Raw genomic sequence first — 25,339 nt, 5'->3', positions numbered from 1 at the left:
AACAACTATTATAAATCATTGCCTGAAAGGAAAATGTAGTACAATAGAGCCTTCTGTATAATTTTTTTCGGTGCTGATCTATTTACAGGTTCCGTTAATTCTATTCAACGAGAGAATCTGATCGCCGACGTTTAGACGACCGGTTCGCGCGAGCGGTCCCGCTTTGGCCATGTGACAGTCGGTACCATGGAACCCCAGCCCGATTCCAGCAACACGAAGCCGAGCATCTCCCCCTTCTGCTTCGTAACGATAACCTATCTACGAAATGAATGAGAAGTGAGATTCCTGTCTAGGCAATCGCACCTCTTTCACTGCGCTCTTGTCGCTCAGAACCTTCAAGTCCTCCGTTGAGATTTTCTGGACGCTCAGAACGTCAGCGTTCTCGGACACGGCCAAGCCCTCCTCTTGAATTCCGTGCGAGTCCAAGAAGTTGTGGTAGGCAATGTCAAACGCTTTGCCAATCGCTCTCGATATCCCATTAGACTAAAGAAAAAAAAATTGACAACGAAGCACAGATCCTTTGCCATGGCAACCGACCGCTGACGACTCGAACACGTGACATACTATTCGCACGCGACGAACGGGCGACGGCGGCGACTCCGCCGAACCGTTCTCTGCCGACTGGACCTCCGACTCCGACGACGTCGACTTGGCAACAGGGAACGTCTGCTGCGACAACGTCGACGGCGTCACCGGCGTCGACGGCACGCTCGACGACGTCGAACCGACCGATCCCGTCGATTGTCGTCTCGCCATGAGAACGAGAGAATTGCCTATGCCGGCGATGTAGGATATCGCCTTCAAGGGATGATCCATGAGTAGGATCTGGGGACGGGTCGATTTGCTATGGTGACGGAGCGCAAGTCTGCGCGGAGTTTTAAACCTGATCGTTGCCGTGAAATACGGCTATTCGTTTTGTCGAGACGAAGAGGAGGATGTCCGTCTTCGGCTGGGATTCTCCGTCGGGATCCTGGGGGGACACGCACGCGTGACGGAGTCGCGATATTCTTTAGTCGAGATTACTTTTACTTGGCTGACGGCTTCGTGAGCCTGCGTCATTCGAACGCTTCTCGACGCCGGTTGAGTCGAGAGCAGGTGCAGATACTAAAATCCCATGTTAAATCGTTGTATTAGGAGCCCCTAGACTGCTGTGCCTTGGCCTTGAAGACGACGCCGTTGATATAGTCCTCAGGCTTCAGCTCGGCTGAAAAAAAATAATCAAGACGACAAATATGATATTATATTAATCACCGGCTGGAACAGGATCTTCCAACTGGAATTTGCCATCGCCACTCTAAAAGTAAGTCGATAGAATAGAACGTCAACTTGTTACCATGGTAACTTACTTGAGATGTAGCAGTCGGCTGTTCGTCGTGATCGCTAGGCGACCGTGTATCTCTCCCTTCCGACGGTTTCGAGTCGGAATCTGCCACGGACGATGCAGCGTTCTTCTCTTCGGGTCGATTTTCGTCGAGTCTCGGTTCCAAAGCGTCTCTACGGCTCGGCTCGTCGTCGTCGCCGCCCCCATTCGATACGTCGTCTCCCGGACGTTCTGTTTCTTCGTTTTCGTCGTCCGATTTTGCCTTTTCTGGTTTCGCTGCGACTCTCGCGGCATTTTCGTCTTCGTTTTCGACGACGTCGACTCGCTCTTCTTCCGTTTCGTTTGCGTTCTCCTCGACACTTCCGTCTTGCTTTTCGACAGTCGCTTTTGGAACGTCGGCGGCCTTCGTCTCTCCTTCGGACAACGAATCGCGTCGGTTCGAGTCGTCGGACGTCTCCGCTTCGATCTTTTCGCTCATCCTCACCGTTAGCGCGCGGTAGGGAGACATGGAAGCGCCATCTCGCCTCGCCTACTGGACGTCGTTCAGACCACTCTGCGAGGTAAATACGCGGCTAATATTCCGAAATATACGTCAGTTTTCTTCCTTATAGATTCGGTAGACTTTTCGGCTTATTCGGACGCGATCCTGCATGTAGCGTCCATCAAGAGACAAAAACGGCTACTTCTCTCATCATTTCTAGGTCGATATTATAGGAGAGGGCTTCTATCGTGTTCAAATAGTTTCCTCAGGTGAATTTAATCGCATTTGCGCTGTCAACCTTTCCGAGAGCTTCTGGTCCGTATTTTCGAAAGTAAGCATGGAAAAAAGGTGAAGCAATCGCCAAAATTTGGGACTATCAGAACAAAACGTGCATTCACACGCTCGAAGGTCACGGGAAAAATGTCTCAGCCGTCGCCTTTCATCCGAGCCTCCCAATAATTCTAACCGGATCAGAAGACGGTGCGCGAGAAAAATCAAGAATTTTTTTCCATGGGTCACGTGTGTGGTTTTTTTACAGGTACGGTTAGAGTATGGCATGCGAATACGTATCGGCTTGAGACGACGTTGAATTACGGCTTGGAACGCGTTTGGTCGATCAGCTATCTACAAGGAGGCAACACCGTTGCTATCGGCTACGACGAGGGAAGCATTGTTATCAAATTGGGACGCGAGGAGCCCGCCGTGAGCATGGACAGCAACGGGAAGATTCTGTGGGCGCGGCACAATGAAATACAGCAGGCCAATTTGAAATCGATGGGAGGTTCGACAGAGAAAATAGATAAATATAATTAGCGCACTTTTTTTTGTTGCAGATAGCGAGCATCAGGACGGCGAACGACTTCCGTTAGCCATGAAGGATATGAGCGCGTGCGAGATCTATCCCCAAATGATCATGCATAATCCTAATGGAAGGTAAGGATATGGGATTGTGTTTCTCAAGTGTCACGTGTCTAGGTTTGTCTGCGTTTGTGGCAACGGCGAGTACATCATTTACACGGCTATGGCGTTGAGAAATAAGAGCTACGGCTCCGCGCAGGAATTTGTCTGGGCCAACGATTCGTCGCAGTAACGTAGCAGGATGCGTATCTATATTATCTGTATTTATCTTTAGATATGCGCATAAACAGCCCGACGACGATCTTCAAAGTCGACGAAGAACGATCGGCAAGCTACGGGCAAGAAAAGCCTTCCGATTCACGTCAGTCGACCCGTCGTGAGCGCAATATCGAAACGCTCGTTCGTCATTTGACTGTTTTTCGGCCGAGTGCAATGCAAATTCCGCCGCGGCGACGACGAAAGAGTCCTTTTTTCCGTGAGGACTCGCCGTTACTACACAGTAAACTAAACCCATAAAGCTAATACATCTCACAGGGTGCTATTTTATTGTAGACCGAAGAAGGACTGACATCTCAAAAGCAAGCAAAAATACACATCATAATAAATAAATAATATTGATTTTTTAATTAGAATAATCTTTACGACACCCAAGAGGGAGATCCCAAGTATCTCGCACCCGAATTGCTACAAAATCAATTTGGAAACTCAGCTGACGTCTTCAGGTCTCATCTCCCAATTAAAATCTAATTTTATATATTAATTTATCTAGTCTGGGTATGACTCTTCTTGAGCTGTCCTGCGATATTGATTTTCCGAGTTTCGGAGAAGCGTGGCACGTTCTACGAAGCGGCCACATACCAGAAACCACTCTAGAAGGCAATAAAATATTAATAAATAATTTTAATTATTTTATCCATACCTCATAGGCTTATCTCCTGATTTGAAACGACTTCTTAAAGTGATGCTTAATCCTGATCCAATTTCTCGGTGAGAAGAACGCGAAATGAATTTGTAGAACGCCTAAATTCCGTTTCTTTTCCACCAGACCTACTATAGGCCAAGTTTTGAGTGATCCTTACCTATCACTGCACCCAGAAGATTCAAAAGAACGCCTGAGGTAAAAAAATCGAACAAAATAGCAACGAATAAGTCACTTCGCTGTATAGAAAACTCGTCACGAAAATCGATTTGAACGGCGACGGAAATGGAGGCGTGGATAGCGAAGCAACTTCGCAAGTACATCTATCACGACGTCGAGACCCAATTCAAAGCGAACGACGTCGACAAGAACGGAAAAGTGACGTGGGACGAATTCGTCAACACAACATATGGCTACATAGACGACGGTAAGAGAATCAAAGATAAAGATATGGGCACTTTACCCGTGGGGTCAGGTACACTGGTACAGTAGTTGTTGTCTTATATACATGTATATAGTAAAGGCTTAATGGTATCTAGTGCATGTGACTAGTCTTTTGTCTATGATTTGGTATCTCAGTTTCTCTAGAAAATCAAAGATAAAGATATATACTTTACCCGTGGGTCAGGGTACACTGTGTACAGTAGTAGTTGTCTTATATTGTTGTGTGCATGCAACTGACTTCATTGCCAGAAGCATCTTTCAGCTCGTTCTCGGCTACGACACACCATGTGAACACTTGCACCTGACGAATTCTGACGTTGATGTATAGGTATCTGAAAATCGATTTATTTTGCCTCGTTTGGCCAAATCAAGAGCCACGTGCTTTCCTAGGTCACTGTTGGCTCCAGTCACGACAAAAGAACGCCTGAAGACAATATCAGGCTTTCGTTTGAGTGTTCGCTATACTCTCACCGAGAAACGTCGACCGATAACGCCGTCTCCGTGAAAGAACGTGCCGCTTTTTTCGTAACCGCTCCTGCAAGAGCTTGGAGCTTCGAATCAATAGACAAGAGTAACTATGTACTTTGTAAATTCTTTCAATCCTTTGAAAAAGAATGCTGTTTTCCTATAAAGCGTCATTCTTGGCGGTGACCACATATCAACCAGCGTTGCGAGGCAACGACTTGCTATGGCCGAAAAACGGCTGGTTCTACTACGAAAACCGCTTCCTCCGATCCCGTCTCAGCGCCCACCGCAACCGATATGTTCTCCCACCGATACTTCCGTAGCGAACACGAGAATGAGCCCCCGTTCGAGGCCTCGACCTTCCACGTGGAATACGAGCCAAATAAGCGCTTCGACGACGCCTCTCGTGCTTCCGAGGAAACCAAGGGGACCAGCTCCGCTGACTTCGACAGTTCCATCGAAGCCTATCAACCAGAATCTGACTCTAGCGGTTGTTTTGTCGCGAGACCGACATTCAGGTCTACCGCCACCGCCGCTATTTTCCTTAAATGACTTTCAAGAGGCGGCCGTTACCGCTCACTATCAGTGGAAGTCTCGCGGAGGGGATCACGCACCGCAGAAGGCGACGATCTCTCGGGAAAATTACGAGAAAATGACGAGTTGGTTTTCGACGCACGTTCCAAGGCAAGACAAGATTAACAAGCAAACAATAGCAGGTAAGATACGAACACGAGCAATTGATAAAAACTGGCTAGCTGTTACAGCTGACAACGCACCTGAAAAAGTCAATCGCAGGCCAAAGCATCAGATCCTTTTAGGTAAGGAAAGAGGCTAGTAGACGCAGTAGATATGCTTTTTTATTGATTAGAAATGAGAGCTATGCTCAACGAGGCTATGAATGAGGCTCTGTCTCAGTCTGATGACGAAAGTAGCGTCGTTGAATCAAGGCAGTACGCTTCGCTGTTTCGTTTCTCTTACGTTGTAGTGTAGATTGATTGTATAGGCTTATTCCTGTGTGTCCAACCAGTGACGCTGTTTTTAAGACGTCTACGTCTAAATACTTTTTAGGAGAGGGCCGTAGTACATCTCCATTTGGTGAGAAAGGGGAGAAATTTGTGGGTAGTGAATCTAATTAATTGGTTAAGATTCTAAATTTGATCCTATTGGGATCGCTGAGGCGGCTGTTTTAAATTGCATGCTATCAGGAGGAACTGATCTCGTACTAAAGGTAAATCGTAAGACTTATGTTATCTTACTAATTCCTTTTGGTATGTGCATTAGGCTCATTTTCTGCAGTCTTTGCCGGATTTAGATTCTCTGAGATTTACCCTTCTGCACCTAAATCTATCTTTCAATGAACTCAGGGTATGAAGCGCTATTTTTTGTGAGAGAAGCATCTAATAAAATGGATGTCTCTTGTGAAGGATTTTCCTATGGAGATCCTAGTTCTGACGAATTTGAAGTCTCTAAAACTAAGAAATAATCCTATTGCTGAAATACCAGACGCAATCAGTGAACTGCGATCTTTGGAGACGCTGTGCATCTCTTTCAATGTATTGCTTTCATTGCCAGCTGGGTTTGTTGCAAGACAAGATAACTCTATACATTTGAGAGCGGTCTCTCTACAGGCTCTATGATCTTTCTCTTTTGACTGACTTGGACGTCTCGTACAACAGACTAAGCTTTTTATCAAATGACATAAGAAAATTGAGGCAAGAAAATGAAGCCGGGATTAGATACGCTATTTCTAACTCGTTCGTTTTAGTTTGCTAAGAAGTTTTAACGCAGAAGGAAATCAATTGGCGGGACTTCCCTGTGGAATGCTTCACCTATCAAACATCCGTCAGCTACAGGTAGCCAATAACTTCATGCATCCCCTCTTCTGGGCAGAAAACATAGTAAATCAGCCTCAGGTAGAGAAAAGAAATTATGTAGTTATAAAAAACGATAGCCCCTCCCCCTCCTAGCGTCTAATGGACTTGGCTTCAATGTGTCTGGTTCAGAATGAAGTGCATCTGGTGTACGGTTCGAATTTGCCTTCGGAAATCAAGGAACTTATGAAATGGTACTCTCTCTTATTTACGTGGAATTACGCGTGTGATCTAGTGCACTCTTTCCTCTAGCGCATCCGTTTGTGACTGTTGCGGGGGGGGGGGCCCAAATTTGGAGAAGGATTGCGAAGCGTCTCGTCGTTTCCAGAACCAAGGTTCGGTATTCGAAATTTGCCATTTATTTTCAGTTCATGCTCAGTTCAATGCCGGAAAAAATTCTTAAAATGTCAATAAATAATTAGACAATAAAGATCTGTCCAGCTAAAACTCTGTCGTCATCCATGCTTAGAACATGCGATAGAACTTTGGTAAATTTTTCCACAGAATTGATTCTGAGTGAGCCGCCGTCAACTTGGCGACATTGACATACTAATCCATAAACGGGAATCTCATTATGAATCAGCAGTAAGTCTCTAAGGCAATCGGAACTGCGTCTAAAATCGGAGACAGCCGAGAGCTTGATCAAAATGAACTTCCTAGCGCGCTTCTCCTTTTCAGCCTCAGTAAAATCGAACGTCTCAATGTGAGTCCCACTGACAACGATGGCATCCCAATCGCCCGAAATAGGCCCGGCATAGTTTCTACATTCCACGCCAGCAGGCAAACCCTCTCTCACCCCATCCACCAAATCACTGCCAATAGCCAAGACTCTCGTCTGAGCTCTCTCCCTAATAATCATTTCGGCAAGACACAAGTCCCTTTGATAGGTGATCTATAGAACAAAATCATCACGTGACGTCACTTCTAATAACGATTAACAAAACAATCAATAGGCATCGATTTATTGAACTGACCTTCCACCCTTCAAAAAGACGCGCTCGCACTTGACAGTACTTATGCACGAGATGAAGACACTCGGTCCCGTATTCCAAATCGTAGTCGTCGCTCGCCTCGTAGGCGCGACAGACGAGATCGTAGCGAAATCCCTGCGGCATTTCGCTCGCCCGATGCTTCGAGCGATCGAGCGCCCGATCGAGAAATCCGCTCGAATCGGGCGCGACGATCGTCGAGACGAGCGGACGCGTCGCGCTCGACGCGCCGTGCTTCCACGCGAGACGCGCGCACGTTTCGATCGTTTCGACGTCGACGAACGGTCGAACGGCGTCGTGAACGATCGCGACGTCGGGCGGATCGTTTGCGAGCGTGCGAAGGCCGCTCCAGATCGATCGGTGGCGCGATTCGGCGCCGCATTCCACGCGCAGCTTGGGACCGCAGTGTGCGGCCAAGTGGGCGCGGCATTGATCCAGTCGAGACGCCGGCACGGTGACAACGACGGCGTCGATCCAATGGATCGCCTCGAAGGCGTTTATCGCGTGGCAGACGACCGGCTTGTTGCGCAGATCGACGAACTGCTTCGGTTCGATCATTTTCATGCGAGAGCCGATCCCGGCGGCGGGAAGAACGACCGATACGCGAAATTCCATTGCGACAACATCCGGGAGGCGGGAAGAATCACAGTTTACGCAAGCGCAAGGGAAGAGTTCGCGTACTGGGCTGTAACGACGCCAATCAATCAAGCCTTTGCCCGCAATGGACCAAGGCAGGGCAATGAGCAAGCGTCTGGCGACGGCGCGTCAACATTCGCCCGTTTTTCCCTTCCTTCCCATTCGCTATCAAACGTTTCTCTGGGAACAAGCCAAGTAGGAGCCAAGAGCATCGATCGCGAAGACCTAATAGGAAAGCGATTTCCTTTCCAGATGTTTCCAGAGGCTCAAACAGGACGCGACGGCATCGAACCTCTCCAAAGCCGAACTCGCCTGCTCGGTACAATGCCCGTAAACGCCCCGTAACTCATGCAGCCCCCTACGAGTTTCAGTTTTTTTTCTTTGGTTCGTCACTGCCGTAAAAGTAAACACACCGTAATCGCACACCTTGAAAAAAAATCTCACTTCCGCAAACGCATCAACGCCCCTTTTCGAACATAAGCGCGTTGCTAATGTGTATACAAAAAATAAATCTCACACATGTATATAACTTCGATTATACATAATCGTAGTCCGGTAGAATGACACGTTCCTTTATAGTCGCTCGCCGGCCTAATACGCGAAGGCAAGAGCCACGCGGAACTCGACCTCGGCGACATATCAGAAAAGGATCTAATCGAAGCGGCGCTTCCCTACGTCGCACTCGGCTGCTCGGCGGTCCTTCCGCGTCGTCCGTTGGGCAATCGTCTCTCGCCGGGCGCCATCAAACTCCTCTCGACTCTCCATTGGATTCTCGTCGAGTCGCAGCAGATGACGACGACGTCGTTCTCTCGCTTTCACTTCTACGCCGTCGACGCGTTCGTTCGCGACATCATTCCGTGCGTCGATTGGATATATCCCGAAAGCGATCTCGTCGGAAATTTGAGAATGGGAGCCGGACCGCTGTGGGAACGTTTGAAGCAGAATCTCGCTCCGGACGTGCCTCAATTGACGTACGAGTATCAGTGCGCCGATTTCGTTCCATCGTCGCCCGGCAGCGGCATCGGCACGGAAAAGGTCAGCGTGTTCGATATAGCCGTCGTACGATCGTTGGCCGCGGAGAATTGGTCGGACGAGGCGATGCTGTGGGGCTTGAAGTATCTGAGAAAGAAAATCACGGCGCGGAAATTGCAATCAGTCGACGAGGACAACGATAATCGCAGTAGCAGAAGACGCGACGACTTCAAAAGTCTTCCTACGTTCAGCAGTTTGGATAGAAGATTCGAAGGTCTTCAGTCCGAGAAACGTATCGATTTATCGTATTATCTATCCATGGATTCGCGTCTCAACATATCGTCCGTTTTCGACGCGTTGGCCAGCTGCCTACGAAATTCGGCCAGTCGGACGACGTTGAAAGCGAGCGTTCTCGAAGCGATGCTCTGTCTCGTCAACGTCTGTCTCAAGGAGATCTTCGAAGGGGACGCCAAGGTCGTCGGACCGTTGCAGCGTTCGGTCAGCTCGACCGAAGGAAAGGAGACGTTCTTCGAGAAGTCTCTCGCTCTCGTCTTTCACTTCAGTCGTCGTTTGGGATGCGCCGAAGGCGGCTGCACGTATGGGATCAAGGGCAAGCTCGGCCAGCAGTTGCACGCGATACGATGGGAATGTCTCGCTATACTCGCGCGCTACGATCCGGCGGCGTTCAAGAAGCAAGTCCAGGCGTTTCTCGTATTGATTCCCATACCCGAAGTGATGATAACGCTTCATCGGCTCTACTGCTTTTGCTTCATCGGCTACGACATGTTCATTCGCGTCTGCGTCAACGCGATGGCGGGGAAGTCGTCGTCGCAGGAGACCGTCGAAGCGAGCACGGAGGATCTGCGACGAATCGGCCTGTCGCAGCTGAACGTGACCGTCGCGACAAACGGTAAGGACGTCGAGACGTTTTTCACGGAAGCGATCATCAAGACGTTGGTGGAGAGACTCGCCGGAGAGGATCTAACGAGCCAGCCTAATATGGTAATAATAACGAACGCGTTTTTTTCCTACTCGACAATTCGTATTTTCATTACAGTACATTTCTCATCAAGTGTGTCTGCTCATGGAATATCTCAACGTTCATCACGAAAGTCTTCTTCGACGCGTCGCCTTTTCCGCTCTCATCGGCTCTCGTCTCGCCAAGCGCGAAAGGGGAACGTCTGTTTTCGATGCCGCCGTTAACGGCTATGACGACGACGACGACGACACGTGCTCTCTCAACGAAGTCAATTCCACTCCTAATCATCAAAGTTCTTTTCCTCCCAAAGTTATTCCTCCTAAAAAGAAGCGTTTTCTGCCGCACTTTCGTCGATCGACGACTGGAAAAGTGCCTTTGATGGCGTCAAGTGAAGTTGGCAGTAAGGATTTGAGTCAGCAGAGATCGACGTCGCGGAAGAAGTTGCAACGAACGGTCAGCTTCGGGGAAGTCGATCTCCTTCGAGGAATCGATCTGCCCGCAATGCGATACAACGTGCAGCAGTTTGCGCTGCTTTTGTCCTGCACCGAGCTCGGCACGCTGCCGAGTCCCAACGCCCTCGCCGCTACTTTAGAAATAGTAAAACTGGGAATTTATCAAAGCTCAACTCGAATCAGCATAGACGGAAGAGACACTAAAGAATGGGATACGGGAGGGCAGACAGGAGTGCAATGGCATACTAACCCAACCAATGTGAGAGCAGTAGGATTCATTAATTAACACGAGTTTTAACTGACTGCTTTTCAAAAGGTTCTCCAACTTGACTCTGGAATTCATACTATTTCTATTAAACAAGTCACTTTCGGGTTTCAGTTTAGCAATTTAGCTATAATTTCACAGCAAGTCAACTCCTATGAGCCACTTGGTTTACAGGTATCCTGATAAAAATTCTTTACTCTTTATACGTATGTAGTATTATACGTGTAGTAGTGAATACTCGAGTGAATAGCTGACAATTGTTCTCATATTACACTATTAATCAAGCTTCTTTCTCTTCAGAGTTTTCTCGTTCCCGACTCGTCGCTATCGGCTTCACATAGTAAAGCATCAAAAGGCTGCTCTCCTCTAGGCTTTAGACTTCACTCAGCGTCAGGCTGGTGCAGCGATGAAGCCCAACTCGACACCTACATAACAATTATCCTTCCCCGCCTCGCCATGATAAATCAAATTGCGTATCAGGGACTGCCGACGGGAAGCGACCGAACCACGGAATTTCAAGTGGACTATTCTCTCGATGGATTGAAATTCAATACGTTCATGAGCGGATCCTCACTGCCCTACACATTCAAGGAGGATCCTATGAAACACGGCGTTCAGGCAATAAATATATAATATTTTCCTTGAATACCGTCTACGTTTCTTTGAGCAGAATGCGCTGTTTCCGTACGTTTTGCCGGCCAAAGCATTGCGAATTATTCCTAAGAGTTGGGTGGGCGTCAAAGCATTGAGAGTCGAGCTATACGGAAGGTATGAGGACGACGGAACGTGCACGCGATCTGGCCCCGTGGACGTCAAGCAACCGTGCGTGGGAGATGCTCAGTGTTCAGCCCAGGGTCGATGCAACGGGTAGCCCATACTTTTTCTATTTCAATTTGCGTACATATTTCTCTGTAGTTCTATGAGCGACAATTGCGTGTGCAGTGCTGGTTTTTACGGCGATCGCTGCTACGGCGATTATTGCTCTCCTAACCCGTGTAAAAGCAATGGAACGTGTTTCGGTGCAGAGGGTGGATATTATTGCGACTGTCCTCCGGGTCGCAAGGGCCTTCTGTGCGTGCGAATTGAATCGCTACGGCCGGAATTGTGCAAATGCGTGCAACTGCTCAGCGCGAGGAACCTGCGATCCTAGAGATGGCAGCTGTTCGTGTTTTCGGGGTTATAAGGGTGAAAATTGCGAGAAACGTAAGTTGAATAGCATCAGTTCAGGAATAAGCCTTGTGCAGTGATTAGTGGGGACGTTTTTCTATACACGATGCTAGAAATACGTCCTCGAATTTTCTATATTTATAACAACATGTCTTTGATTAATTAAACCAATCTTAGGATCGTTAGAATGCGGCTGATTTAATTGTTCTAATTTTTTACGCTATTTTTATTTTTTAACGAGAGGTTTTCTTTTTGCAAGCGTGTGACAAGGGAACGTTTGGGCTTTTGTGCCGGCAATCGTGTACCTGTAAAAATGCCGCTGGTTGCGACCACGTAACAGGAAAATGCACGTGCACCAGTGGATTCTACAGCGCCTTTTGCGACATTCCTTGCAACGGAACGACTTGGGGTCCCTACTGCACCACGGTAAACATTTGCTGTTTGATCACCATTTTGCAATGTAAATTTTCTTTTGTTATTCTTACAAGGTCTGTAACTGCAAAAACGGTGCATTGTGCGATGGAATTACGGGCAAATGCGACTGTTTAGCCGGCTACAACGGATCCGATTGCAGTCAAGAGTGCCCCTCGGGCTCATACGGTAAAGATTGCGTCAATAAATGCAAAGTATTGAAATACAGTACCCTCGGCTAAAGCGTGCAAGTGCCACATTCTTTGTACTAGTGTCGAAATGGCGGTCTGTGCGACAAATCGACCGGAGCTTGCACGTGCGTTTCTCCTGGGTTCACCGGTGTGTTTTGCGATCAGCCTTGCCCCTTTTCAAAGTGGGGTAGGAATTGCCAGAACGCTTGTCGTTGCAGCAACGGCGCTACGTGCGATTCAATCGACGGCGCGTGCGTGTGCACGAGAGGCTGGACGGGTCAGCACTGCACTGAAGGTACATAGAAGAAACAGTCTCTATTCTTAAGAGTCGACAGCTCCTAGGCTGTCCCTTACGTTCCGCATTTAAGCCGTCTTTGACTGTAACTTAATCTCTTTTAGTTTGTCTGTCTGGCTTCTACGGCTTCAACTGCTCTCATCGTTGCCTGTGCTCGAACGGGGCCCAGTGCAATCGCTTTACGGGCGATTGCAGTTGTTCTTCAAATTGCACGTGCAGCCCTGGATGGAAGGGCGACACCTGCGATGTCGCGTGCACGGCAAACGAGTGGGGAGCGGGTTGCAAAGAGAAGTGCACGTGCTCAGCTCACGGCACGTGCGATCGCTTTGACGGCACTTGCTCCTGCCTTTCCGGGTATGTCGGCAGAAATTGCGACAGCAGCTGTTCGGCAGGTTTCTATGGCGATGCCTGCTTGCAAAATTGCACGTGCGTCGTCGCCAATACGAAATCGTGTCGCCATACCGACGGCTATTGCGCTTGCAAAGCGGGATGGGAAGGCGTGGCGTGTGCGAGAGAGTGCAGTCATGGTTACTGGGGTGTGGGATGCGCGCAGGCATGTCTCATTGCGATTCCGTGGATGGATCGTGCACGTGCACACCTGGTTACCAAGGCAAATATTGCGATGTTCCCTGTCTTAGCGTAAGAGAACTTTTTAACGTACTAGGCATTCTATTGGCTTTAAGAAAGTTTTTTTCCAAATACCGCCCAACGCTGCGCTTTGCTGTCGTGGGATTGTCTGACAGGGCAAGTGAGCGTCACAGGCGTTTTATAGTTCACACAACTACGGATCGCGGATGAAACAGTTTATTGGTAAAAGCAATGAGTCATGTGCGTACCTGAAATACCTCTACCACTAACGCAGTGTTAGACAGGAACCAGATTGCAGATGACGCCCTTAGGAAACAATATAAAGTTTCACTCCCCCTTGAAAACGCAGGTACAAAAACAAAAACATTTTGGATGAGACTTTCCTATTTTCTCTGTATGCCTTCCTATTTCTTTGAAAAACGCTCAGGAGCAGGCCGTTGCGGTTCCTCAGAACAATCAGCTGTCTCCGCCGAATGGCTTGTGTCCCGAAGTCTTTCCAACGTGCTCAGGAAGTCCTTTGCTAAAAACGGGGGAAGGCGCGTCGTTGGTTTTACACAATGGTCGATGCTGCGAATGCTACGTCGACTAAGGCGCCGCGTGTATTAGAGCAAGAGCACGAATTTCGTCGCTGTCTAGCTCTGTCTTTACGGTGTGACAAAAAATCTCTGCGGCACCATGCAGGTCTATATAGCCTAGCCTATTTGCATGGACAAACGTCGATCATCTCTGGCAGGGTCTGTGCGCTCCCAGATTTGCAGTTCTTATATGCAGACGTCTGCAAAAAGGGTACTGTAGCAAGTTTTCTGTGCGCAGCGCTGCGCGTACAGTGCGCGAAATTCACATCGCACGTCATGATGGAGAGGAGAGCGCTTCCCACTCTCACGACGCACGAGATCTGCAGCAATTGGTCGTCGTGATATCTTCTCAAGCGCGATTGCCGATTCGCTTCGGCTTAGATCCTCGAGGCGATCTCTGGAAGGTCGAACGGGAACAGACCTAGCCTCCTGTAAGCAGTAAAATTGGAAAAGGGAGACGGGGGTCCTGGCCTAAGATATCACGCGACAATACATAAAAAGGGTCTCCTGTGTGGAGACCCTTTGTTTCAGCGCACACCCTTACTAGTTGTACCATGAAGGCAACGTTTTATTGGAATAGAACTAGACAGCGATTTAATTCGTGCAGCGTTTTAGTTGGCGTAGCATTCGCAGCATCGACCATTGACATTTGAGGGACATACACAGCGGTTGAGACCAGGCAAGCACATTCCCTCGTTTTGGCACGGATCAGGATTGCACGTCAGGAAGGATTGGGAACACCCAATAGCATCAGGCTGAGTCAGCTCATTCACCTGAGAGATCTGCTCCTGCTCCTGAGCGTAGGTGTAAGAAACGCAAAGCAATAGAAAGAAGAAAACAGCTTTCATCCTTCAGTATACACAGAGAGATGCATGTAGAAAAGTTTCATCTGAAGAATAGTTTGTGCACCTGTTCGTTGATTTCTGGGCTTTTCTGTGACGATGCAAGTGATCGTCGCGAGCGTTTTATTGTCGCCTTCATAAGTCTTACACCGACAGTATGTTCCGTTCGTTTTCCTAAGTGAGCATACAGTAGTCTTTAGATAGCAACTTGAACGTGATTTTTCACGTTACGCAAAAGAGCGTCTGGTTTCATTCGTTGCCGCGCACAGGACGTAGTAATATTGAATTGATTGTCTCTACTATAATAGTAGCTAATTCTCGCAACACCGACCACTGAAATTTAGTTGCAACCAGGGGCACGGATCAGGAACGCACGTCGGCGAGAAGGATTGAGGATATGATGACATACCCTGCGGGCGGAGGCGGGCTGAGCGAAAGCGTAGGAAGCGCAAACCAATAGGAGGAAGGAACCAGCTTTCATTCTTAGTCTACAGGAAGAAGCTTCTTTGAGGTAAGTGTGCATTCATATAGTTTCTTGTACCTGATTTCCTGTGTTTTGACAGGGTAACTGTCCGTCGCCAGCGTTTTATTGTCTCCTTACTAATCATCGACATCAAAACTTCGACACTGTGTTTCGTTCGTTTTAGATAACAACGGTTCGTTACCGCACACGGGATGTAGAGTACTGACCTTTAGCGAGGCTATAGAGTAGCTAGAACCTCCCCCCTCCCCCCCAGTCAATGTACGAGTACATGGATTTCTTGCAAAATATCTAAATACCGTATTTGTTTTTTTATCAGGGCCGGGGAACGTTTTTGCTGAAGGGAAGGCCTACTTTTGCCGAGCTCTCTGTCACAGGTACGCCTACTTTCTCTAGACGCGCTGTCTAGGCTTCGCCAATACCGGTACCTTGTTGACCTGAATCACAAAAACGCTGCATCCCTTTCCTTCTTTTGCGAGGCTTTGTAGCACATGAGTCATGACTCATGTCTCATTGCTTTTCAGTTTCAGAATCCAAAAACGGATTCATTGGCGTCACTACAAGTAGACGCCGCCCTGAAGCCAGAAGTCCGATCTGGCGGTGAGCCAGCATTGATTCACACGTCAACGGTGATATTAGTAACGGTTCTTTGAGGGCTTTTACTGCTTCAAGATCTTAGACACATTTCCAGTCAGGTAAGACCACGGAACTTTTTATTTATTTATTTATTTATTTATTTATTTATTTATTTATTTCAGAGAACGGACGAGGGACATCTGCATTGGACGTCGAATATGTCCGGCGCGGGCGTTGGAAAAAACGCTGACTTCTTTGGTTTTTTTGTAGTTTGTAGTACAGTAGCCGTCCAAGTAGAATTCGCGTGTGCAGGTCGCGTCTCTTCCGGGGTCCCGGGCAAGACCCCGTAATCAAAAAGCGGCCCGCGAAAGACGATAGTGAGGAGGCTGCGATATTATTTATTAAATAAACCCGGAACAAACCCGGAAGTACAAAAACAAAAAACAAAAAAGTCCTCCCGGCGTCTTCAGGTGAAGGGCCCTTCACCCAGGCCCTCTTTCGGGGAGACAGTGACCCATCTGTCCCGGGGGTGCCTTTATATACCAAGGCACGGGGGTGGACCGCTATTGTAACCCACCGCGTCTTGCCCAAGTGGGGTGGCAGTTTAACACTCGTGCCACGGGAGTAGGGGATTGAATCCCCTGCGTTTGCGCCGCGTTTAACCTCTCTGGCTCGAGTTGGGCCGGTTTTATTTAGTCACCTCGGGGCCCGGAGGTGAATGACGACATCGGAAAGACCTCTTCACAAACCGAGCTAAAGCACAAAAAAAAGAATACCCCCGTCCCCCCTCCCCACGTGCCAACGCTCCCTTTCGCCTCATATAACTATTTGACTCCGCTCACGTGATCAGGGTACTACTATTTACGCTAAAACCTCTTTGCAGCTTGACCTAATGCCTCACGGGAACGACTTATGCGACTCAGAAAGTGTCGATACGTGTCGAAAGGTCGTTGATTGTACGCAATGCCGATCCATACGGACCGCGATTGAATCGCTGGCGCGAATACGATGCCCCAAACGCACCTGTGCTTTTGAGAACTTCTTCGTCGGGTTCTATGCAAGGTCCTCGTCAGTGAGCTGTTCGATTTGAGACCGATACGGCGTCGAAATCGCCGCGAAACGCGATGAAGCAATGAGAGGACTATCCGCGCATGCTCAGTCCCATTGCCCGCACGTGAGACCTGCAACTCTGTCGTCATAAGTCAAGAGCGAAGCGTGTAAATCTATATTTACTTACGTCTACATATTCAAAATCATTCTTCTATTCAGTTATTAGACAGTTCATCCGATCAAGACTATTCAATAAGCCGTTTGCAATTTTTTTTAAAAATTCAACGTAGCCAACCAACCTGATAAATTTAATTAAATTGCCTATCATTGACCATCAGCACTCTTTTGATCAAAAGACAGCTGCGCAGCAGCTATCTCCCTAAGAGCTTGCTTAGTCATAAGCAGCAAATCCTCTATATAAAACACAGAGATATATATATGTAACAGTAGAAGGAAAATCATTTACCTCCTTGTCTTATAGCCTCTTCAAGTTTTGCACCAGCATCTCGATTCTGCCGCTCCAACAACTTCAAACTATCACACTAAAATAATTGCAAAATTAATTGATTATAGAATCTCTACTATAAAATCTCTACCTGAACTCCGACTGTGCATTCATCGCTTGGTAGAGAATCGATCAAGACGTCGATGTCTTTTGCCTTTCGACGATCAGCGAAGCAAAGAGGGTCGCATTGTCTAGAGAGGGGCCCCTCTATCTAGCCTAGTTTCGTGGAGAAAATCGGTTTACCTGCCGTGCTGCCTTGTTCTCCCGCTTGCGGAGACATTTGAAGCACTCCTATGGCATTGCAAAAATGCTCAGCGAGCTAAAGATCCCGATGAACTCGGTCTCCGCGTTGCCGCTAGTACGAAACTGACCTCGTTGACGCTTTCTTGAAGTTGGGTTACTCTGTCTGCCATTTTGCAGGCACGTGATACTGCCGCGCAATCGCACAAGCACTTTCTCAACCTCACGTGAAGCGAACTGCGTTTCGTGTCTAAAGACTTAAAACAGTAAGCCGAAACAACCCAATCTCACTACGAAACCCCCACTCCTTCCGACTCACCTCGCGAAACGCACCGAGCCCCCTTTTGAGGACCCAAAACCATCTCTTTCCCCCCTAGATGCGTTACGTAGCCGCTTACCGACTCGCCTCACTCGCCAACAAAGGCGAACCAACAGCCGACGACATAAAAAAGATCCTCGGCAGCGTGGGAATCGACGCGAACGAAGAACGACTCGCGAAAGTCGTCGACGAACTAAAAGGAAAAAACATCGAAGACGTGATCGCCGAAGGCCAAAGTAAGCTCGCTTCGGTCCCAACGGGCGGCGTCGCCGTCGCGGCGAGCGGCGGAACGACGACGGACGGCGGCGCGACCGAAGAGAAAAAGGAAGAGAAAGTCGAAGAGGAGGAGGAGGAAGAATCGGACGAAGATATGGGCTTTGGGTTGTTCGATTACAGTTGTAGTCGTTTGCGAGTCGTTCCCAATAAAGCGATTTTTGATCTGATGTTTTTTTATTTTTTTTCGCGATCTCTACTGCGCAGACGCGGAAAGTCAACGAGTCCAAGGGGGGTCTTATACTCATCCCTTCAGAGATGACATACCCGCGCGCATGATTTCGTCCACTAGGAGCAGATTGCTGGCTTATCATCGTGCTGTAGAGACAATAAATAATCTCTATGTTATTGATTTCTTTTCTCTTACCAGGCGTCGATCAATTGCTTTTTCACGCATATGTTATCCCAGACGCCCATCTCGGAAGGAACGCCAGGCTCGCCTTATAGAAGAAATTAGACAATAATTAATACTGAGGTTGCTTATTACCTGTTTGAAGATCTATTCCTACTGGCACTTGATTGCCGCTGAATTCCTCCTTTGTATAAATAAATAAATAAATAAATAAATAAATAAATAAATAAAGTCAGAGTCTACGCTCTTCATATAGGAGGGTTTTGTTTACCTGCAGTTTCACAATCACCTCCTGAGGATCGAGACCGGCGTTTTGGGCCAACGTCTTTGGAATGATGAGCATCGATTCAGCAAACGCCTATACATATATAAAATTACACTTGAAGGATGACTTATTTAGAAATACTTCGACTCCGAGTCGAGCTCGACCGGCAACAGTCTTTTTGAATTCCATCAAGGACGAGTGCATTGCCACTTCAGTGGCACCGGCACCCGGAAGAACGGCACCTAAAAGAAAAAATAATAATTATTATTTTAATTATTTTCGCAGACCGTCATCTATGACGTTCTTCACAGCTCTCAAGCCATCTCTAACAGCGTCTTTCAACTGGGTAAGCGTATGCTTATTAGGCCCTATATTCATAAAAGTCAATAAATTTATTTATACATAAGATTGGACACTGACCTTTTAGAAGAATAGTCACTGAACGCGGATTAGTCACTCCTTCGATGAACGTATATTTATCATCTCCCTGGAAACGTCATCAATAAAAGTTGGACAGTATACAGGAAACGGTGTCGCTCACCAAAGCGTATTCCTGCACTAGACCCGCAAATCCAAGGCAATCAGGAGTCAAGTCATCGACAGAATTCATCGCATAACCTCCACAAGCCAAAGGAAGTCTATGAGATATTAGAGACGAGTTTTTTTTCCCTGCGTGTCTCCCCTCCACGTGTTACCACAAACCTTTCCATGTTTCTGCGCTTTGCTCGTCGCACGGCAAAAATTCCCGCCTTGGCCAACATAGTCAAGGATAGAGGATCGATGTCCTGAGAAGGAAAAAGATATATAAGATGATGATGATGATAATGATGCAAGGGGTATTTACCTTTTGATTCACTACAACAAATCCCTTTTCAGTGCCTTCGCAAACCTATTATTAGAACAGTATTGAATCCATATATGATACGGTTCTTTTCCCCCTCTGACCTTGTTCTTCAAATCTATGATTTTTTGCACTTTATCGTCCGTGAATTTTCGCTCTGATTCCACGAGGGCTTCTCGCTCGGCAGCCGACTTGTAGTAAAAGCCAGCATTCACCTCCCTTAGAGAGAAAATAATAATAATTAGTATCCCCCATCCAAATGATTTTTTTTCTATGTACTAACGTTTTCTCGTGTTCCAGAGAGACGTTGCACGTCAGTATATACGCATCTTTGACGACATTCTTCATGTTGGGGTGACGAGCACCGTGATCGAGAACAAGACCTTTTATAAGCCTTGAGGAAAAAAATTAGATAAGAGAAAAGTCGTCCTTCCTAGAGGGAGGGGGAGAAAGTACACACCTAGTTTCCGTATCGGTCTTATGCCTCATCTCTTTGACCATGTGCAAGTCAATCGGCTCATCCGGTTTCTGAATAGCAAGCACTCCATCAACAATGGCCTAAAGGGTGAAGACATATATAAATACATATATAGGTGTTATCTTATTTCTACTTCTGTAAGAAGATTGGCGAGACTTTGACTCAGTTTCGTTCTCAGCGACGTTCGAGCGACGTCGACCAATAGAGCGCGATTCACTTCGCGCTTGTCTTTCAACGAATCAAGAATCTAAATCGCAACAAAATCAAAATTTGATACAGATACAATTGACTATAGATATCACCTCTAGTGCTTTTCCTCGAGCCTTATCAAAACCTTCGGCAATAATCCGAGGATGTAATCCCTAGACGAAAAAAAACAATGATCAAATATAAACAATTAATTAAAAAAATATCAATTGCCTCAGAGACGTAATAATCCGCCTAGAGAGAAAAAAGAATTGTTAATTAATTAATAAATGTCAATTATTTAATTAAATTATTTAATTAATATTAATGAACCTGTCTCAAAAGTTCGCCTATTATGAGAACGAGAGACGTCGTTCCATCGCCAGTGATGTCATCCTGAAAAAAAAAAGTCAAAATGACGTAAAAACGATACGACTACGTCGAATCTTACTTGAGCCGTGGCGACTCGAGCGATCAGAGACGCGGTTGGATGTTGGATTTGCTAATGGGAAGAAAAATAAAATAAATATCGTTCGCGTTCGATCGCGCGTCGACTTTACCATTTCGTTCAGGAGCACGCGTCCGTCTTTTGTGATTTTTATGTCGCCCGCTCCCGATACGAGCCTAGTGCGAGGCGATTATCGCGAGATATTTGACCACGTGCCGTTCGGCTTACATTTTGAGTGTCCCTTTGGGGCCCAGGTTCGTTTTCAGCACCTCTTGAAGTCCGCGAGCACCGCTGACGTTCACTTGCAACGCCTGAGAGGCGCGAGCGAGCTCGGCTTTAGGATTCAGCGACTTGATAGCGGACATTTTCGCAAACCTAACGCGCGCAGGCGAAAGATCGAGAGACGTGGGGGCGCGGCAAAACGTACAGGAAGAAAAAAATGATGAAATTGTGGCTTATCGGCGCTCATCTCGCGCTCCTCGCGCCGTCACCGTGCGTCGGCATCGGCGAAGTCATCTACGCAATCAATTGCGGCGGCGAAGCGCACACGGATCTCAACGGAATTCGATACGACGCGGATGTGGCGGGAACAGCGAGCGATTTCGGTCGTTCGGGAACGATTCGCCGCGTCTCCGAAGCCGATCAGATTCTCTATCAAACCAGGGATACTAGCTTTCAGATTTGGAGATATCGACAATTACTTGACAGAGGTCACAAGCTGGTGTGCCAATTCAAGTAAACATCTCGCTCACCCCGACGTGATGGCCGTTGACGAACACCTGCGGCACGACGACGTCGTCGCGTCCCAGACGCTCCTTCAACTCGTCGTGATACTCGTCGTGGAGCATGATGTCCTTCTGCTGAACGCGCACACGATGCGTGCAACAGGACCACCCGGCACTGCTGATAGGTCTCCCGTACAGCCGAAAGGCTCGATCGTCAGGTAAACAACGATCTTTCCGCCGCGCCCGTCGGCGTCGGCTCTTTCCTCCTAAGACAACGAAATACAACGAGTACTGTGCTGAAGCAACGAAGAAACTCGACGCCATCATGGAATCTTTCCCGACACGGTACTACCAAGCTTGGATTCTACATAAAATAAGAGAGAAGGAAGCAGTGGAAACACCCCCAATGGATGTTCCAGCTGTTGATGCCGAAACGGAGGAAGACGAAGTTGTGACTGTGACTCGGCCATGTGAGGACAATCAGTGAGGTCTTGGCTACAAGGAGTTTTGTTCTGCTCTTTTTTTGTTACTAACTGATTACAGCCTCCTCTAGCTACTGGATTTACTCAGATGATTGTGCTTGTATATTACTCGTCATTGTAGAAGCACTGGCAGGAATAATCACGATAGCATGTCTTTGCGAGAATATAAGGTATAGTACGATAGTAGTGAAAGTCTCAATTATTTGGGCTTCAAAACAATTGAATTATTTTGTCAGTTACTGGGCATGCGTATCGGTAAGAATGGCTTGGCGTTGCGTTGGTTTTCTAACGGTGCACGTCCTTGTCGTGCTTCTCGAGCCGTCCAGTCAAACAGCCTTTGACGAAATATGTCTTCGGGTTGTACCGGACGATGTGGGAAAGCCGTGGCGCGATCCACCGAGCAATACCCGCTATCTGTACGTGTCGAGAGATCAACGAAACGTCATTCCTCCTTGGAAAGAATTCCAGAGGGACAACGATGGAAGCAGCGCCGTCTCAAACGCAGAACCGATCAATGTAAGTCTTCTCGCCGACTCCGGAAGTCTTTTGTTTCTTCTCTCCCCTAATACCACCATTCTCTCCTCAGTGGATTCAGTTGGAATCACCGTGTGGTCAATTCTTTCGAGTGTGCGGATTCAAGAAGAGAATTCAAGATAATTGGCTTCTTTCTCCCTTTATAAACGTGTCACAAGAGGAGTCAGTTTCCATCGAGCTGACATTCACCATGGCCGCCTGTGACGCGCAATTCGTCGGCCAGTGTCAAGTAATATTCGATTTGTACACTTACCAGACTTTGGACGCAAACATAAGTACCTCTTTCGTCAATCAAAGTATCAATAGCAGACGGAAACACAGAAAACAAAGTTACTACCAACTTGGACGTAACATCCGAAGGGCTGTTCGTCGCCTTCAGAGACACGGGGTCTTGTATGCGTCTAAATCTTGTGGAAGTGAAGTCTTATGTATGTCCAAGCATCGTAACTCAGCTGGCCCAATTTCCTCAAACGAAATCGTCAACAAAAACCGAAGTCATAGACGGTCAATGTATCGCGAACGCCGAAGCTATCGTAGCACCGCAGCATTTCTGTCAACCAGGGGGTCTATGGAAGGTGGCGAGTGGACGAGGATGTGAGTGTCTTTCAGGCTATGAAGTTCAAAATGCATCATGCAGAGGTAAAGAAGACCTGCACTGGGGTGATAGATTCTATTTCGTTACTATAAGTGCTTATATTATTATTATTATTCACCAAGTCTGATCTTTCAAATTCTGGGAAGCACACGGTTGTCTAGACAACAAATATTTTAATTAATTAAGGAATATTTCTCTTATCTTATCTTACCGGCAAAGTAAAACGACAACGGATTCTGCCTTCGCCGGAACGTATCTGAGAAGAAAAACATTCTTGCAGCCGCAATTGTAGCACTCCAACGTCGTATCTCCAAGGGGACCGTCCTTGTGAAGTTGAACTCCCTTCGCTCGGGCTCTCACCAAAGGATTCACAATGTGACTAATGAAAAAAGAATGACGTCATAGGATATTGATGACGTCACAAATTGGCCGACCTTCCCGACGTGTTTCCGCGCGTCCGTTGCAAAAAAACCATTTTCGCGTTTGAATGCAAAAGACGACCGCCGAAACAGATCGGAGCTTGACTGGAAACTAAGCGCGCCATTGGGACAATGAATGAATAGGAAACCGAGCGGATTGCAAAGGCGCGCGCTCGTTTTATCGATCGATTCGACTTCGTCCGGGGAAGCGAGAAGGGGAACGTGAAGTTTGCATGGAAAAGGAATCGCGAAATCGGCCGTAGCCGCGTCGATCGATCGGCTATCGGTGACGACGACGATTTGGCATGGCGGCGATACGGTGCCCCATTCGGCGACGACGTAGTCGATTGCGAATTGGATTGCTCGCGCTACGTCGGTTCGGTCGCCCATTGGAACGGCGAGACGTGATTCGATGGACGTGTAGTCACGTGTCCACGAGACGAGAGGCTCGACGGATGAGGAGAAGGCTAGGAGAGCGCCCATGTGACGGATGATCGTTTGGAGGCCTTCGATGGCTAGGTGTCGTCGCTGGTATGCCGCTTCGTCGACGGACGTCGTTTGGAGCATGGAAAGCGAGCAGTCGAGGAGAAAGACGGTCGACATGCTCACGTGATGTCCGGGACGTCTCAACGCTTGACATGGAAGAAACGAAAGGAGATTTGAGACTTGTGGAAGAGTACTTTGCGTCAAAAGTCGAGCGAATCAAGCAACTGATTGCTCTTCGAGGCGCAAGTAGGCGTACCTTTGCGTTAGACAAAGAAACGATCGCATTTGGAAAATCGTCTAGCCGATTCCGCCGAATGTCGCGACGAATTGCGACAAATAGCCGACGAACTTGCAGAAAACCATCAGATCCTGGACGAATTAGAGGCGCAAAACGCTCGACGCAAAGAATCTGTAAAAAAACTCGCGGTAAGCCACGCGCACTAATCGAAGACCTAGTCCCTTATCCTCGCCCCTTAGGCATTAGTAGAGATGACGAACGACTTCGAAACGCAATTATCTCACATGAACACCCATCTACCGACTCATCTTCCCGGATTTCAGCAGCCAGTCAAACCCAAACAAAAAGTCTACACAACACCGTCAAAGTAAATAATTAAATACTAATTAGCGCTGTATATGTATTGATCGATTACCAGGCAGCCTATACCCGTTGGTAGCCCACCTCGACATCATCAAACGAACCCTCCTCCCCCTCGTGTCGAAGCCAAGGAGGCGGTGGTTGAACTGAAAAGAAAAACGTCTAAAAAATCGTTAACTACTCCAAAAATCCCGTATCTGACTATCATCGAATTTGACTTGATTCTAATGTACGTAAGATTTTCTGTTTCCATGGAAACTTTCATTCTCTCTTATTAGATACATCAAGAAGAGAATGACGTATGAGCAGGTGAATACGGGCGTCGACGAATTGCATCGAATTCTCGAGGAGAAATACAAAATCATGTCGATGCCGAGATCGAAATTGGGCACGCAGGCCATGAAACGCTTCGAAGCGTTTCGAAACGCGGAAAACGACGATACGGCAGGCCAGCACTTTTTCACGGACGACGACATTCGTCAATTGGGGCAAAAACTCGAATTGGATAGCAACGGAAAGTCGATTCTGACGATGTTACGTCATTGCGGACGACTCAAAGAATCGCGCAGAGGCGGAATCAATAGATACATAATAATAGTCAGTGCGTAGTAGATAAAGAACCCTGCAGAAACTTTCTCGGATAGAGCATCTAGATGTTCGTTAGCAGCAACTCGAATGCGTCCTTCAGGTAGTCAAAGAAAACGATTCGATTGAAAGGGACGCTCGCACAAACGACTCTAGATTCTTCATTCGAGTGGACAGAGT

General features: G+C 47.5%; 9 protein-coding genes and 3 long non-coding RNA genes across 14 annotated transcripts; 6 read left to right on the top strand and 6 right to left on the bottom strand.

The window, feature by feature from the left end:
• Nucleotides 1-14: 14 nt before the first annotated feature.
• On the bottom strand, nt 15-1,807 carry LOC136188351 (amyloid-beta A4 precursor protein-binding family A member 1-like). 3 transcript variants are annotated; one of them, XM_065976105.1, is made up of 8 exons: nt 1,347-1,807; nt 1,252-1,294; nt 1,155-1,204; nt 1,030-1,104; nt 884-970; nt 538-825; nt 304-483; nt 15-258 (listed from the first exon to the last, which is right to left on the bottom strand). In XM_065976105.1, exons 1-8 carry the CDS (start codon nt 1,797-1,799, stop codon nt 79-81), a joined length of 1,356 nt encoding a protein of 451 aa, XP_065832177.1. In that variant the 5' UTR covers nt 1,800-1,807; the 3' UTR covers nt 15-78. The 3 variants fall into 3 exon arrangements, with proteins under 3 accessions (XP_065832177.1, XP_065832176.1, XP_065832178.1); XM_065976104.1 differs by having other exon boundaries at nt 16-258; nt 1,024-1,104; XM_065976106.1 differs by having other exon boundaries at nt 75-254; nt 1,024-1,104.
• A 2-nt stretch (nt 1,808-1,809) lies between these two features.
• Nucleotides 1,810-3,586, top strand: LOC136188413 (probable coatomer subunit beta'). The gene is made up of 12 exons (XM_065976157.1): nt 1,810-1,881; nt 1,933-2,022; nt 2,072-2,133; nt 2,183-2,282; nt 2,341-2,583; nt 2,636-2,735; nt 2,778-2,888; nt 2,935-3,036; nt 3,089-3,159; nt 3,213-3,238; nt 3,291-3,382; nt 3,430-3,586. Exons 5-12 carry the CDS (start codon nt 2,511-2,513, stop codon nt 3,584-3,586), a joined length of 732 nt encoding a protein of 243 aa, XP_065832229.1. The 5' UTR covers nt 1,810-1,881; nt 1,933-2,022; nt 2,072-2,133; nt 2,183-2,282; nt 2,341-2,510.
• On the top strand, nt 3,584-4,203 carry LOC136188411 (uncharacterized). The gene is made up of 3 exons (XR_010670215.1): nt 3,584-3,647; nt 3,706-3,777; nt 3,827-4,203. It is a non-coding gene; the product is annotated as an uncharacterized lncRNA (long non-coding RNA).
• LOC136188410 (uncharacterized) lies at nt 4,026-4,679 on the bottom strand. The gene is made up of 3 exons (XR_010670214.1): nt 4,607-4,679; nt 4,495-4,558; nt 4,026-4,447 (listed from the first exon to the last, which is right to left on the bottom strand). It is a non-coding gene; the product is annotated as an uncharacterized lncRNA (long non-coding RNA).
• Nucleotides 4,680-4,689: 10 nt separating this feature from the next.
• Nucleotides 4,690-6,789, top strand: LOC136188405 (leucine-rich repeat-containing protein 63-like). The gene is made up of 11 exons (XM_065976151.1): nt 4,690-5,204; nt 5,253-5,306; nt 5,357-5,438; nt 5,492-5,583; nt 5,634-5,716; nt 5,770-5,853; nt 5,913-6,064; nt 6,117-6,200; nt 6,254-6,401; nt 6,456-6,553; nt 6,612-6,789. The coding sequence occupies exons 1-11, from the start codon at nt 4,712-4,714 to the stop codon at nt 6,760-6,762; spliced, it is 1,521 nt and encodes a 506-aa protein (XP_065832223.1). The 5' UTR covers nt 4,690-4,711; the 3' UTR covers nt 6,763-6,789.
• On the bottom strand, nt 6,696-7,971 carry LOC136188406 (D-ribitol-5-phosphate cytidylyltransferase-like). The gene is made up of 2 exons (XM_065976152.1): nt 7,334-7,971; nt 6,696-7,251 (listed from the first exon to the last, which is right to left on the bottom strand). Exons 1-2 carry the CDS (start codon nt 7,961-7,963, stop codon nt 6,778-6,780), a joined length of 1,104 nt encoding a protein of 367 aa, XP_065832224.1. The 5' UTR covers nt 7,964-7,971; the 3' UTR covers nt 6,696-6,777.
• LOC136188409 (uncharacterized) lies at nt 7,911-16,215 on the top strand. The gene is given in 19 exon segments (XM_065976154.1): nt 7,911-8,179; nt 8,237-8,303; nt 8,564-9,958; nt 10,014-10,646; nt 10,704-10,826; nt 10,953-11,270; nt 11,323-11,519; nt 11,568-11,724; nt 11,726-11,855; nt 12,079-12,245; nt 12,308-12,445; nt 12,503-12,716; nt 12,821-13,526; nt 13,585-13,653; nt 13,732-13,985; nt 14,038-14,310; nt 15,522-15,579; nt 15,727-15,897; nt 15,961-16,215. Coding segments are annotated over 13 exon segments (4,188 nt in total). The 5' UTR covers nt 7,911-8,069; the 3' UTR covers nt 13,360-13,526; nt 13,585-13,653; nt 13,732-13,985; nt 14,038-14,310; nt 15,522-15,579; nt 15,727-15,897; nt 15,961-16,215.
• Nucleotides 16,168-17,792, bottom strand: LOC136188407 (mediator of RNA polymerase II transcription subunit 21-like). The gene is given in 8 exon segments (XM_065976153.1): nt 16,168-16,959; nt 17,016-17,073; nt 17,128-17,241; nt 17,295-17,370; nt 17,425-17,495; nt 17,498-17,524; nt 17,577-17,652; nt 17,705-17,792. Coding segments are annotated over 6 exon segments (381 nt in total). The 5' UTR covers nt 17,747-17,792; the 3' UTR covers nt 16,168-16,959; nt 17,016-17,073; nt 17,128-17,152.
• Nucleotides 17,793-17,950: 158 nt separating this feature from the next.
• Nucleotides 17,951-18,330, top strand: LOC136188412 (large ribosomal subunit protein P2-like). Its single transcript, XM_065976155.1, has 2 exons — nt 17,951-18,273; nt 18,321-18,330. The coding sequence occupies exons 1-2, from the start codon at nt 17,951-17,953 to the stop codon at nt 18,328-18,330; spliced, it is 333 nt and encodes a 110-aa protein (XP_065832227.1).
• Nucleotides 18,331-18,351: 21 nt separating this feature from the next.
• On the bottom strand, nt 18,352-21,126 carry LOC136188404 (T-complex protein 1 subunit zeta-like). Its single transcript, XM_065976150.1, is given in 21 exon segments — nt 18,352-18,472; nt 18,474-18,483; nt 18,533-18,605; nt 18,653-18,701; nt 18,789-18,875; nt 18,924-19,024; nt 19,070-19,150; nt 19,203-19,269; nt 19,324-19,420; nt 19,485-19,567; nt 19,627-19,671; nt 19,728-19,842; nt 19,907-20,017; nt 20,084-20,181; nt 20,235-20,348; nt 20,404-20,463; nt 20,522-20,542; nt 20,621-20,683; nt 20,739-20,789; nt 20,848-20,911; nt 20,964-21,126. Coding segments are annotated over 21 exon segments (1,590 nt in total). The 5' UTR covers nt 21,101-21,126; the 3' UTR covers nt 18,352-18,409.
• A 2,005-nt stretch (nt 21,127-23,131) lies between these two features.
• LOC136187919 (uncharacterized) lies at nt 23,132-24,074 on the bottom strand. The gene is made up of 3 exons (XR_010670031.1): nt 23,506-24,074; nt 23,283-23,450; nt 23,132-23,228 (listed from the first exon to the last, which is right to left on the bottom strand). It is a non-coding gene; the product is annotated as an uncharacterized lncRNA (long non-coding RNA).
• LOC136187918 (spindle and kinetochore-associated protein 1-like) lies at nt 24,049-25,284 on the top strand. Its single transcript, XM_065975634.1, has 5 exons — nt 24,049-24,222; nt 24,278-24,402; nt 24,454-24,581; nt 24,633-24,803; nt 24,853-25,284. Exons 1-5 carry the CDS (start codon nt 24,129-24,131, stop codon nt 25,181-25,183), a joined length of 849 nt encoding a protein of 282 aa, XP_065831706.1. The 5' UTR covers nt 24,049-24,128; the 3' UTR covers nt 25,184-25,284.
• Nucleotides 25,285-25,339: the final 55 nt, after the last annotated feature.

Source organism: Oscarella lobularis, chromosome 6, assembly GCF_947507565.1.
Source record: "Oscarella lobularis chromosome 6, ooOscLobu1.1, whole genome shotgun sequence".
NCBI lineage: Eukaryota > Metazoa > Porifera > Homoscleromorpha > Homosclerophorida > Oscarellidae > Oscarella > Oscarella lobularis.
Note: the sequence above shows the minus strand (reverse complement) of the source record. Positions and strands in the feature narration are given on the sequence as shown.